This window comes from Lactuca serriola, chromosome 7, assembly GCF_051521515.1.
Source record: "Lactuca serriola cultivar US96UC23 chromosome 7, Lser_US96UC23_V15, whole genome shotgun sequence".
Taxonomy (NCBI): Eukaryota; Viridiplantae; Streptophyta; class Magnoliopsida; order Asterales; family Asteraceae; genus Lactuca; species Lactuca serriola.
The window spans coordinates 43,499,640-43,514,623 of record NC_136414.1 but is presented as its reverse complement, the minus strand read 5'-3'; the positions used below and the strand labels follow the sequence as shown (position 1 = coordinate 43,514,623).

At 37.8% G+C, this 14,984-nt stretch overlaps 1 protein-coding gene and 1 pseudogene across 1 annotated transcript; one reads left to right on the top strand and one right to left on the bottom strand.

Annotated features, from left to right (window-relative positions):
* Nucleotides 1–3,571: 3,571 nt before the first annotated feature.
* Nucleotides 3,572–4,212, top strand: LOC145065261 (18S ribosomal RNA; annotated as a pseudogene).
* A 3,192-nt stretch (nt 4,213–7,404) lies between these two features.
* On the bottom strand, nt 7,405–10,439 carry LOC145061089 (Eukaryotic aspartyl protease family protein). The gene is made up of 3 exons (XM_079008467.1): nt 9,924–10,439; nt 8,444–8,918; nt 7,405–7,962 (listed from the first exon to the last, which is right to left on the bottom strand). Exons 1-3 carry the CDS (start codon nt 10,383–10,385, stop codon nt 7,616–7,618), a joined length of 1,284 nt encoding a protein of 427 aa, XP_078864593.1. The 5' UTR covers nt 10,386–10,439; the 3' UTR covers nt 7,405–7,615.
* Nucleotides 10,440–14,984: the final 4,545 nt, after the last annotated feature.

Sequence of the window (14,984 nt, the reverse complement as noted above, 5' to 3'; positions counted from 1 at the left end):
ACGCATTTCTTTTTCGAGCGGATGGGTGCCTCGGCACTTGATTTTGAACTTGAAGCTGGTCGTTGAGATGAATTTGATTTTGTCTTCACGGGAGCATCTCTTGGATTTGGCTTCTTGGCCGGCATTCCCTTCTTGACCTTGGGATTTGATTTCTTGGCCTTGGGAGTTGAACTCTTGCCCTTGTTGGCATTCCATTCGCCATTGTCTGAACGTGACCTTGAGGGGTTTCTTTTGGAAAATCTCCCTCTTGGTGCGTTCTGCCAGCCTTGTGCATAGTAGGGAACGTATGCGCGATTTGGACAGTTTCTGGCAATGTGACCAGGTGTTCCACAGTGAAAACATGTCTTTTTCTTCACTGTGAATTTGTTTCTTCCTGCCCTTGGTGGCGTACCCTTGCCTTGTTTCTGGTTGTTCCTACATGCACACTTGCAGCAAGTTGGCTGTTTCATTTGATTTGGTGGCTTGTACTTCTCGACAACAGGTTGATCAGAAGTAACTGAGTTAGAAGCAACAAATTCAGAGTTCAAGGAGTCATTGGATTGTTCAATTGTTTTCTCCTTGTTCTCATCCCCTACTAATTTATCTGCACAAGTAGAATCATTAGTATCGTTCAGCTCAACACCCTCAGTTGGCCCTGATTGTTCAGTCTTAACTGAAGTTGGAGCAGGGGTTTGGCCATACCGAGCAGGCATTTCTTCCTCATTGGTCTCAAGGGGTGGGTTATAGTTGTGATTAAAGGGAGGTGGTACACTATGATACCCTAAACCCTTGGTTTGATTATCTTTAAAACTCAATTGTTTTTCTACTAAGGACTCGACTGTCTTACTTGACGCAATATAATTTTTGAAACTAACATTTGTTTTTCCACACTTAATTTTCAAAGTGTCAAGTTCTTCAGTTACAACAGCAAGTTTGCTTTTAATGTGATCGTAATTTTCACACTTGTTGCTGTAATCTTCTTGAAGCTTTCGGAAATCCTTGATTTTGGCTTCTAATTGTGCTTTTAATGGTTTTCTGACCTTTCCTAAGTGTATATCCTTCATCTTTAAGGTCCTCATTCTCTCTTTTTAGCAAATCAATTTGTTCACGAAGAAATTTAATTGTAGTTTCATAAGATGGAGTACATGAAACTTCATTGACCGGGATGATTGAGGAACTCATTTTTTTTAATATTTTTTTATTATATTTTATATATTTTGTTTGAATTGCCCTTTGACTTAAAAACCAAGAAAGTCAACCTTAAAAATCAAATTTAAAAAGTCAAATTCAAAAAGTCAAAACCAAAAAGCTAAATTTGAAATTTTGAAAGATAAATGAAAATGTCAAAGTTTAAAGTCAAAGGTCAAACTAGAAAAGTCAAAGTCAAAATTTAAGTAAAAAGTCAAAAATTAAAAACTAAAATTTTTGGGTGAAAAAGGAATTTAAAAATAAAACATTTTGAATTTTGGGCTAAAAATGACAAAGTTGCGAAACTGGATGTGACAGGGAGTGCTTTTGAATTAGATTTGCGATTGGAATTATCGTGTGGTACGGTAGCTCAGTTGGAAAGGCGCTGGACTGATTAGAGGGGAGACCTAGGTTCGATCCCTGGCACCCTCAATTTCGCGTCCTTTTTTATTGGACGCTCATGCGAGGACGACCGCTGCGAAGCTTGTTGAACGAGGCTGGTGCGATGCGAGGTACGCACTTCGGACACACTGACGACGAATCCGAGGCGAAGACTGCAAAACGAGGTGCGAACCGGAAACACCGCTGGACCGTACACATGCGCGCTGACCGTAAGCCTTGGACCGTACACCGAGGACCGTGAACACCACACTGTAAACTTCGGAAACCCTAGCTGCTGACCGTATACGCCGCCATCCCCTCGCTGGTTACGACCAAAAACAGTGTTTTTCACCCTTTTTGCTCCAAAACTTGATCAAAAGCTTGTTTTTATCAAAAATACGAAGAACAAACCCCCCTTATTTTGCCAATATCTATCCAAAAACACAGAAATCCTTCAAAAATAAGATCAAATAAGCTCAAGATCTGACAAAATTGATTGATACAATCCAAGCTCTAATACCAATTGTAAGCCCCCAAATAGCTTGTGTATCAATCAGATCCAATTGATGGTGCGGAATCTCAATCAATTGGATGATGTCAGATCAAAATAGAAGAGAAGGAGAAGAAGAATAACTTGAATCTATGATGTATTGATGATGAGAATGAAGTTCCTTACAATAGATTCACACACACACACACACACACACACTCTTCTTCTCTCTTGTTTCTCTCTCTAGAACACACCTTAGAATACACACACTTAAGCTCCCCTCCACTAATGCATTCACACCACTCCTCACCCCTTACACATATATTTATAGGAAGACGGACCGTAAACCTGATTAAGGTCAGGCAGACCGTAAACACCCTGACTGTAAACGAAACCGTAAACATTGAAAAATACATTTTCCTAGAAAAATAAAGTATAAACCATAGTTTTGACCCAACATTTCCATTAAGTATGAAACCCATATGAGATACAGAAGAATAGGCTATTTTTTTGTTAACTTGCGTTGGTTAGGAGATGTTGAAGCCATATAGATTATTTGTATTGTACCTACTATCATCAACCAAGGAGAAAATATAAAATGTGCATGTGGTAATAATTCCATATTGATCTGAATCAATCCATATGCTCTCATTTTTTATAAAATTTCAGCTAGAAGCATACAGGTACTGTAATGTGCCTCTCCGTGTGTATCTAGTAACCATGTATGTAGGGGAAGAATCGGTAATTTGGCAGCAAAATCAATAAAAAATCCAATATAGAATATTATTTCCAAAGTCATAGGATATGACTGATTCAATGATGTTTCAAAATTTAATATTGGTTCATTAGAACCATATAAACGGATACCCAAAACTCCCATTTAGAGAAAAATGGAACCTCTCGTCGTGTACAAAATAAACTTTATGGCTGAGTTGAGACGTTTCTTTCCTCCCCACATAGATAGAAGTAGATAAACCAGAATTTATCCTAATTTCCAGATGATGAAAAAAAGTAAAAGGTCCCAAGAAGAAAATGATCATATTTGACCACTATGCATTGCTAACATCAAGAAATAGAATAATCGAGAATCTTGAGTAACAGATCAGGCTGCTAAAGTAACTAAAGTAGTGATAAATCATGTTAATAAGATAGGTCCTATAGACAATTCAACAATTCCTAATTTCCAACGGAAATAAAAAGATTGATCCATTTATAATCCTCTACTAGTTGGATTAATGTATTGTCCAATTGAAAATGATAATAGAATGCATAGGTTGTTAGAATAAGTTCTAATATTCACATACATATAGTATACCACCAAACTACCCTATTTCCTTTATGTGAAAGAAATAAAATAAAGGAACCCGTAAATATTGGTAAAACTACAATTATTGTTAATCAAGGAAATTTGTTCATGGTAAAGACAAGATACACTTGGACCAGAAAAAACTATGCCAAAAAATAAGATATTTTTGAACACAAGTTTTGTCGATAAAAAATGGGCTCAAGTAGGGTTTTTTGTAACGTATTTATAAGCTATACCCATGCTTCGAGTTGTTTCATGCCATAAATAAACTCGAACACTCAAAAAATTTGTCGGTTTCTTTTATTCTCCTTTAAGAATTGGAGGATGATCAGTAGCTGGTCCAAGAGGATAATCAACCACATTGGGACTGAGACACGACCCAGACTCCTACGGGAGGCAGTAGTGGATAATTTTCTGCAATGTGTGAAAGCCTGGTGGAGCAATGCCGCATGGAAGTAGAAGGACCACAAATCATAAACTTCTTTTCCTAGAGAAGAAGCAATGACGGTGTTTGGGGAATAAGCATCGACAAAGTCTATGCCAGCAACCGCAGTAATACAGATGATGCAAGTGTTACTCGAAATGATTGAGTGTAAAGCGTTTGTAGGTGGCTTTTTAAGTCCACCGTCAAACCCTAGGGCTCAACTCTAGGTAGGGGAAGAAGGAATTTTCGGTGGAGCAGTAAAATGCATAGAGATCGGAAACACCAACCACGAAACGACTATGTTGGGCTGACACTGGCATCGAGAGACGAAAGATAGGGGAAAATGGGATTAGATACCACAGTAGTCCTAGCCGTAAACGATGGATACTAGGTTGTGCATATTGACCCATGTAGTATTGTAGCTAACACATTAAGTATCCCGCCTAGGGAGTATGTTCGCAAGAATGAAACTCAAAGGAATTGAATGGGACTCGCACAAGCGGTGGATCATGCGGTTTAATTCGATGCAAACCGAAGAACCTTATTAGGGCTTGAGATGTCGTGAATCCTCTTGAAATAGAGGGTAACCTTCGGGAACAAAGACACATGTGGTGTATGGCTGTCATCAGCTTGTGCCATAAGGTGTTGGGTTAAGTCCCATAACGAGCACAACCCTCATGTTTGAGTTGCCATCATTGAGTTTGGAACCCTGAACAGACTTTCGGTGATAAGCCTATTCTGATTCCCCTTGCTTCGAAAGGATCTCAGAGACCCACCAAAGCATGAAAGTCAGGATCTTTTATAAAATGTGGGATGAAGACCAAATTTGAATTTCATTATGACTTTGAGCGCATACAAGGTCTCAAGCAAGAAGGTCACTAGATTCCTTCTTTATGTTTTAACAGGGTAAGCCAAGTTATTGTGAGGCTACAACTTCAAGTATAACCAACGAGTAACCTTGATTACCACATGTACATTGCCCATGATATGCAGTTGGACAATTTACCCATTTCCAATGCATACAATCCAAGCTTCTTAAGAATCCAGGAAAGCCATGCACATTTGCATGATGATCATACAACTGTTGTATGTTATTGGAAATAGGGTAACACAAATAGCATGGACCTTACAACCTCATGACATACTTGCAAAATTTGTCGTGTGGTACACAAGGACATCCTAAAACTCTTTTCTAGTGCATCGGGTGGGGTGACATATGCTAACATACAAATTAAGGTTGTGCATTTTTGTAGAGGATGAAATTCCACCGTACCTCTTGCATCTCGACATTGTTGGAAAAATTTACATGTTGCCGTCATGTCTTCTACTATACGCCGAAACAAATGTTTGTGCATTCGGAACCGACATCTAAAAATAATAACCATGGAAAACAACATGCTCATCAAAATAATCTTGCATTAGACATTTGTCTTCGTTGCACATTTCATATTTCATCATCTAATTCTTGTTGCAACAAATTAGCAACGTTGATTGTGGTATCTAACATGAATTTTAAATTACCGAAAGAGGAAGATACTGACGATGAAAAATAATTTTTTTAAAGAAGAATGATTTGGTGTTGTTTAATTTGGTAGGATAGGTGTAGTAAATATAATGGTTTGAAATTGAAAAAAAATAGAATACTAGCCGTTACACTCCCCCCCCCCCCCCTCTCTCTCTCTCTCCGACAATTCAGTGTCGTGGAAGCCAATTTACTCGGCATGTGACCATGGTGGGGTGGTGCGCACTAAGCATGTCATGGTGCTTGCATCCTCCTCCCTCAAGCCTTAATGGTCTATATACTTAAATGTGCATATGATCTATCAAATTTACAACTTGACCATATCTATTGAAGGATATTGTCAATTTACTTGAGAAACATGACTTAGGGCTGTTTGACGGCCTCTTAATTGAAAACTTAAGAACGTGCCTGAAATTAAAAAAAAGTGTTTTCTTTATTTTGGTGGCATGACTTAGGGCTGTCTAGTGACATTTGATTTTATGCCTCTTAATTTTGAAGATGCCTCTTAATTTTTCAGATGTAAGAGCGTGCTTGAAATAAAAAAAAAATGTGCTCTCTATTTTCCCCTACTACTTCAATCTTCTTTCCCTCTTCTTCACAAATGCTGATCCTTTTGCTCCCTCTCACTAAAACTCTGATTGCAACCCTCCGCCAGCACCACTGCCAGTGACGCTATCTATGCCTCGCTCAAAGTCATCGATTATGATAAGGCTTTTTTCCACCAAAAACTATGTATTGTTTCCCTTTGTCTCTCGATCTGTTTTCTATGTTGCTTCTTCACTTATGAAAATTAATTATCATTTGAAATTGTTACTTCCTGGTTCTGCTTTCCATCAACTTTCACAAGTGATTTTATAGAATTAAGATCCATTTTTGAAGCTTGTTTTATCAAATCTGAATCACTTTTAAAACAAGGAGCTTTAACAAATGCTTTCCATTTAACTATCATCCGAATTAACAACTATATAACTCACACATAATCATAAATCATGGTTATTTTTAGAAGCTCATTTTTCGTATTTTGATGAATGAACTTTTCTTTAGAAATTTATGTCTTATTTTGTCCAATTTGCTGCATGATTTGACTACATGTTATTTTTTGGGTGAGTATTAAGATGATAGGCTGGCAAATTGGGTCAATTAGATTTTAATTTTATAACGAATATATTTTCATGGAATTTGCATGAATCAAAAGTGGGTCAATTAGATTTTAATTTTATAACGAATATACTTTCATTTCATGAGTTGTGTTAGAAGTTAGATTTGATTCAAATTAAAATTGTAGAATTTTATTTTGATTTTAGTTTGTTTTCTTGTATTCAAAAATATTTATGTTAGATTTAGATTTGTGTTTAATTTGGATTTTATGTGGTGTTTACATTTTTTTATAAGTATATATTCAAGAACTTGGTTAGGTTATTTAATAAAAAATAAACATTGAATTCAATAAAAATAATACAAAAGTGTAAAATCTTTATTTTTATCATTCAACACAAAAATTCAGAATTTCTAAACAAACAATATTTTAAAAATCCATATCCTTTACATTTATCATTTGATTCCAATTAAATCGAATGAATCCAAAATTTGTTTGTATTGATTTCATTAATGCATTTTTGGTTATTATGACCTAATCGACAATGTGTGAGGTTGGTATGGTTTAAATCATATATGCTTCATTTGTTTGGTATTGTTATTTGGTGATAAAGATAGACTTCCAATATATCAATCCCATAGTCCTACCACCCGATATTGTACATGTGAATTACGACTTATTGCTCTATGCCCCACCCTATGAGCTCGCATGTGAACCCCCTCGATTCCCTGTCCCCAAACAAATCTGGGAAGCCAACCGATGCACCTTTCAGCTTGTGATTATTCTTTCTATCTGCTGGAATGTTCTCAACATGTGCCATGACCCCACAAACACGACTAGCGTATATAGTTTCTTTCATTATAACATTCTTCATGGTATCTTTATACTCTATTTCACAACATTGATACTTATATATTTATATACCCTACATTATCTTAACCCTCGAGCTTTTATGAACATGAAACACTCGATATTTCAATGTAAACTTCTGATCAGTTTTTGCCTCATACAACATTCATATTCTGAAACTTATATTTTATAAACTTAATCCATTAGAAAAAGATTACACGATTAATAAAAAAACATACTCATGGTCCCATGCTTGATTCCGGCAAATCTTCTTTTAAAAGTAGTCACCTCCATAGGCATAGTGAATAATAGTAATAGTACAATTTAAGCTTAAATATTACATAACAAGACAAATTACAAGAAACCACAAGTCACGTGATTCACGAGCAGATCTCACGTGATATTCCCAGCCTGGAATTTGGTAAGTCGAACAAAACGCGGTGGTTCTGCTGCTGCATATTGGCGATGACATTGAGCGCCGGCGAGGAAGACATGGCGAGGCAGGTGGTGGAGCCGGAGGAGCTGTGGATGAGGAAGTTGTCTTGTGGCAGCGACATGTTGAGTCCGGGGAACATGAAGGTCATTGTCGGGACTTGTTTTCCGATTGGGACAGTGTAGCAAGTGTCGAAGCCGCCTAGTGTCGATACGACGGCTTTTCCCATCCGCCTTCTGAACTCATCTCTCACCGCCGTGTAGGCTCCGTCCACCAGCCTAGTGAACACCGTGCCTACACAAATAAAAGCAACCTTTATATTGACAGATGCTTTTATGAAATATATTATAATAGGGAATAATTAATAAGATTATATTTTGATTTCTTTGTCTATTATAAAACTGTATTTTGATTTTTTTTTCTTATTGGATTCATATAATTCAAATATCTTTCCAATACAACATTATACTTTTTAAGTTTTTCTTATTATTGTATTATACTTTTAAAAATCTACTTAATTAAAACTTACTATTATTGTAGCTTTATAAAGTACAATATTTTACTATAATTGTACACTCTCAAGTGCCTTGTATGAATTTTTTTATTAGTGTAGTTTAATAACAATAATTTATGAATGTTTAGATGTTTTCTCAATAAACTGACGATATAAGTTGCTTGAAAAATCACATATAATGTGACGATGATGTCATGATAACCATATCATGATGTCGATATTTATATGAAACAAAATTGTTTAAATATTCTCAAGAATTACCTGAATCGATGATGGTGCCACCACCGGTATTTGGGTTGAAAGCTAATGCACTTGGGGGGATGTTGACAACCTTCGAGCCAACTTTAATTCCGACCAAGTTCACATAGTAAAGCGATGTTCTTCTAGGGTTTACAAGCAACGGTGTGTATTTAATGTTAATGGGTTGTCCATTTTTACCTAATCTTAGTGTCCCCGAAAAATTTGAAGATTTGAAACTAGGCAGACAATATGAGAATGTGGATTGGTAAAGTGTCTTAGATTGGGATACAAACGACAATGGACCACGACCAAGGCCTAAAACACCTTGTGGTGGTAAAGAACTGCCGGTTGTTTTCTGAATGCAACTGAAAGGGTAGCCAACGACAGAGTCAGTGGCCAGGGTTAGGTTGTCTTGCGCCAAGTTAGCCTGGATGATAGAGTTTCCATATGTTATGTTTAAGGAACATGTTGTCCCGAGGCAACCCGTACTTTGTACCTACAAACAATAGCACTAAAGATATCAAGGGACACATTGATATGTATGAACAACTTTTTCTATATTTTATCATATTGCAATGAAACTACAAATTACAAAATTATGTATCTTCGCTCAATATCTAAGTTAGTGAATGTACATCTAAAACCAAGGTTAACGATATATGGTACAAATTACCCAATTACCAAATAAGAAAGCGGTATTTGTAAGTTCTTTGTTTTTTTTTAATGTAATAAATCTATCATTATGTTTTTCATAATAGAACTTGACTAAAAGTTTTTTTTATTCATTATAATTTAATCAAGATTTGGAAAAGCAGGTGTAAAACGGAAGTCACGGGATAAGAGACAACGGTCCCTCCGTGGGCCCGTAAATGGACTCTCCATGGAATCCAACCAAAACCGACTCACGGATTTCCCTCGATCTCCTCATCCCGTCATACTTTTGTCAATTTCGAATGGTATAAAAGTGGAATAATTTACATTTATACTTTATATATATATATATATATATATATATATATATATATATTTGATATGTATCTATTAAAAGTATATAACTTTAAAACTAATAATAGTAACATCTCAAATATATATTAAATTATTAATAAACATAGTTTTTTGTACACCGGTTTAAATCAACAATACTTTGTAATGATTACTAAAATGAATGTGAATGTATAAAACAATGAAGTGTCATTAATAGATCGATACTTTTTTTTTTCTTTTAAAAGTTATATTATGATAACACAAGCATGCGAAGCTTTAACATACGTAAAAATAGATCCACAGAGGCAATGCCATTTATATCTGAAAAATAGCAGTTCTGGCATCCCCTGTATATCAAGAAAAGGTATACCAAAAATATCCAAATGTGATAATCCATAAAGAATATCAAAAAGGCATGTCTCATAAAACTTATGGATTTATTGTTTGTGGCGTATGCAAATAGTGAATTTATATATTTATAAATTATATTTGTGGTATAGAATTTATTGAAACGTACTTGTTTGCATTGATCGGCACCGCAAGCAAGTGAAGAGTAGCTAATTGACTTGGTAGAGTCAAAGGTGGCGGACGAGCAACCGACACATCCGGCGCAAGGAACCAGAGCCATGTCAGTGCTGGTGTCCAAAGCCATAAGCAGGCTTTGAGCCGGTGTGCCGATATTGGCCTTGACAATGTAGGTCGGGCTCTGAATGATTTGTCTGCCCGACCCAACAGGCACAAAAGACCGGCCAGCAACCAGGCTCGTCAAGAAGCTGAGTCTGGTTTTGTCATCGGCCTGCATTTGAAGCACACTCTCCTCCCATGAGAGTGGTGTCTTTGGTCTAAATGGTGAGCATGGGCTCGACACATGGTAGACCCTAAGGGTTGACCCTTGGCTAGTTGAGTAACAATTTGGGCTTATCGAGTGAACTAGGGTCAAGGAGCAAAGTAAGAGAAGGGTGAAGTGTAAAGCCTCCATAATTGGTACCGAGGCTTGGAGTGAGTTTTGGGTGTGGATTTTGCAAGTTGGTGAGTGGGTATATATATTGGAGAAATTGCGCTTGCATGCCTTTATCTTTGAAGTATTTACACTTAGACTCCTTAGTTTTGCATATGCTCTTAGTCCTTGGTCACATGAGTCATGACAAGTTGAAATTTATTAAATCGGGATAAATTAGTTGGTTGATCTCTGTATCATTAAGTAAGATTATTCTTGTCAGTTTCTTATACGAGATATTTATGTAGGTATTTTACTATATTATTAGACTGCCTTTTGCCCTGTGGTTTTATGCTTTTACCAGTGATTTTAGTGAAGAATTGTCTAATTGCAATTGTCCAATAATACAGAGAATAATTTTCACAGAATATATAGGGGTTATAAGTTATAACTGATAAGCAATTAGAAATTGATACTCAAATGATACTGATATTCATTTTACTTGTAACTGTTAGGGATTTGGTCAATTCACACAAAATATAAGTCAAAACAAAATAGTGCAGAACAAACAAGAGCTACATGATTCACACGGTAACCATGTTACGTCAACAAATAAATTAGAAAAAGTTTTTATTGATTTCATAATAGGATTGCATCAAGTCATCAATCTCTATCTACAGCTAGCTTTTTTAATCCGACCCTAAAACTTTAAAGGTTTCAATCAACACACACAAAATATAAGATCGGAAAAAGAAAAAAAAAGTAAAGAACACACAAAAGTTATGTGGTTCATACGATTAGGGTAAACGTGCTACTCGCACGAACTTCGAAAAGTTTTATTGATTTCTATTAGCAACGACTGTCATATAAACCACGTTCTTATCGGCAATGGTTCTTCCATACTTGTTCATCAATCTGTCCATACCAAATTAAAGTCATTGCATCGTCCCTTACACCTTCCTAGTGTATTAATCACACTTGATATTATCAAAAACCTCATATTTGTTCGTCGTTTTATAACTGATAATCTTGTTTCTATTGAATTAGATCTGTGTGGTTTTTCTGTGAAGGATCTCAAAACTCGTCAGCTTTTGCTTAGGTGTGACAGCTCTGGTGACCTCTACCTAGTCATTCCCTCTACCCAAGTTGCTCTTCTTTCCGGTTGTACTTCCTTGTGGCATCAATGTAACACTCCGTTTAAAATAGAGTAATTAAATAATAAACCTGGAATCCCGAGATGACATTATTATTATTATTTTATATTATTGTAGCTAAAATCAAATAATAATTAACGGGTTGTTGGTTTCAGGGAGCCGAATGACAAGATTTAAATCTTCGGGGGGTTAAAGTGTAATTCCGGGATTTATTTTGTAAAGATTTTCAGAAGTCAGGGGGTGTTTAGTATCATTTGGACTTAATATGAAAGGATTTATGGAAGTATGGGCTAAAGAGTGATTTCTGGACCTAAGTTGCAAAGGTTTTTTTTAAAGGAGGGGTCATTGGTAACATTTGGATTTCATTTGAAAGAAAAAGGAGAAGAAGGGACTAAAAGTGTCATTATGGATCAATGTTTGAATGGGATGGGACTTATAAACCCCTCACCATGTAACCCTAACCCTAGCTTTAACTTCAGCCGCCACCTTTCTTTCTCCATTGTCCAGCCGCCACCAATCGACCCCCCTTGTTGTTCCGATCAACCAAGGTCACCGGCGGACCATTACTGCGAACGAAGCTAGCCTCACATGTCCTTATTGTCAGTGATAACAAAGACCGTCGGAGAACCACCGCCACTTGAATGTCGCTATTGCCGCTGTCGTGTTCCGGTGGAGGCGCAACCTCCATTCCCCGCTGCAGCAGCCTTCTCCTTCTACTTCCACTCCGGCCCGCAGCCGTTAACTCGCATCTGCCTACTGCCGTTGTCGCCAATCGCGACTGTTTCTTTTGCAGAACATCCCCGGTCGTGGTTTCTGTCAAGAAAGGTGGTCGTGGACGTTGCTGTCATTATCCCGGTTATAGACCGAGAACCTTCCTCTTCTCCACCCCTTTCTGTTGATGCGCCATTATCGTTGCCGCTCCGTGTGGTTATGAAGTGTTGCTGCCACCGATAGTCGTTGCTGCTGCCCACCACTCCGAGTCGCCGCTGCCGTATGCCACCAGGTGGGTGGCTGGGTTTATTTTGCAAACAGAAAGCATGTGTGTGTGGTCGTTTGTTGGCCGGGAATTGAGAAGATAACCACCATGGCCGCCAGCCATGGTGGCTTCCGCCTTCTACCACCACCAGCCACCATGAGAGGTGGTTGTATGTGTGAAATGGTGTTATGTGCATGTATATTTCAGTTGAAATGGTGTTTGGGTGGTTCTTAGCTAGATTTCACGAGAAAAGTCACCACCACCACCGTGAGGTGGTGGCTGCCACCTCCAACCACCACCTGTCGCCACAAGGGTGGCTGGGTGTGTGTGTACGTGAGTTCATTTGGATATTGCGTTGTAAGATTGTATTTTGACCGGAATAATTAAGGAAATCCGTCACCACCACTGTGAGGCGGTTGCCGTCGTCGTGAGCCGCATTGACCACCACTACCCGAGGTGGTAGTGGGTGGTGCCCAACTTAATTAATAATTAATTAACCTAAAAACTTAATAAATGGACTAACGGGCATGCGATTGGGTTGGAAACCCTAATTAGGGTTCAGAAAACCCTAATTTTGGATTTGTTGACTTGGACTTATCGGGACCCGTGTTTTGGGCCATTGGAACTGAATTATGAATTACACCTGATCACACCATATGATTTACCTAGTAGAATGATGGAATTAATGGATTAAGTCCTTAATCAGTTAAGTAAGAACGCTTAACCCTAATCGTCATTTTATGTGAAAACCCTAATTTTGCTTGGGCCTTGAGTTGGGCCTTTCTATTGGGCTTTGGTGATTGGGCTATTAATGGATCATCCAAGAACAAGTATATGGACTAGAATATTTGGATGGGCTTTAGGGTAAGGCCCATGTGATGGATTTGGGCCCAATTTGGAAAATTTGGCCATATGTTGGGCTTTGGTCCATTGGTTGACTTTTGTGCCTTCGGGGTGTGAGTTTGGGCCTTGGGCTTGAATTAGGCTAGGTTGGGGTAAATTATTCTTTTTACCCCAAGCATGGACTTGTGATTATCTATTGGAACCCAATTATTAATTGGGTGTTGTTTTGATGTTGACAGTTCGGGAATCTGTCATCCAACAGCTAGGGTTTTGTGCCTTCAGGAAACAGTGTGAGGTGAGTTCTCCTCACTATACTCAAGGGTTAAGGCATCAAGGCCGACCATTTGGATTTTTATTCTGGTTATCTTATGGTTGTGTACCGTTATGATCTGTTAGACTGATATCATGGTAAATAGGATGATGTTATGCTTAGTGATCCGCTAGATCTGCTTGATTGTCTGTAGATTGTTATGTGATTGCATGTTATATGTGCACATTTTTTATTGGTAGTTGAGGGTATTCCATCCTGAGGATGATTGGACCCTAGTATGTTGTCTCTATATACTGTTATATGATTAATTGATATAGGTGCACATGTTTGATTGGTAGTGAGAGTATTCCATCCCGAGGATAATTGGACTCATAGTATGTGGGTATTCCAACCCGATGGTTGTCGGACGAGAGTATTCCATCTCGGGGATGATTGGACTCGTAATATGTGGGCATTCGAACCTAATGGTTGTGGGCCGAAGGTATTCCATCCCGAGGATGATTGACCCATATCATGTTGGCATTCCAACCCGATGGTTGAGGGCCTGGGGTATTCCAACCCGATGGTTGAGGGCCTGGGGTATTCCAACCTGATGGTTGATTGGACCCATAATATGTTGGCATTGTAACCCAATGGTTGATTGGACCCATAGTATGTTGTTTGTTGTTATATGCGTATTGTTGTGTATGGGTATTTTGGGGGTAACTCACTAAGCCTTCGAGCTTACATTTATCGATTATTGTTTCAGGTACTTCAGATGACCGCGGGAAGGAGAAGGCGTGACCGTACACTTCCTCACATGTTATGACTTGTTTTCTGGGATACTCTGATTTGAACTATTTTGGAAACATTTGTAATGATTAACGGCTTTTGAATATCTTAAAAAGTTTTAAATTTTTGTGAAAATTTATGGATGTTACAAGTTGGTATCAGAGCCTTGGTTTGAGAGAATTGGAGGAACACTCGTGTGAATCCAGTCTCAAACCAAGGAAACGATTTTCAAAATGATTTTTAAATGGTTTTCAAAATACTAAAGGAGGATGCAGAGTGTACGATTAGCCGAAGCCAGTAAGTAGACCCCAAAATACCATACAGTTATTTGATATTGTAATATGTTAGAACAACATGCTAGTGATAGGCCAAAGATCTTCAGGAATTGCATGATAGAATTGCCTGATTATATGATTCCTTAGTTCTTATAAGGATCTCTTGTTGAGATGATCTGTGACTCTTTCGCCCGTGAACTGGCTATGGAGTGGATATGCTAAGTCACATACTGCATGGTTTAAAAGATCTTAGGCTGAGAGGTTTGGTCCTACTGTGTAGCTCTCGTCTGAGTCCAACCATTGTGGGATTGAATCTTTTAGCCTCAGATTGTTTAAACGGTGAGGTATGTG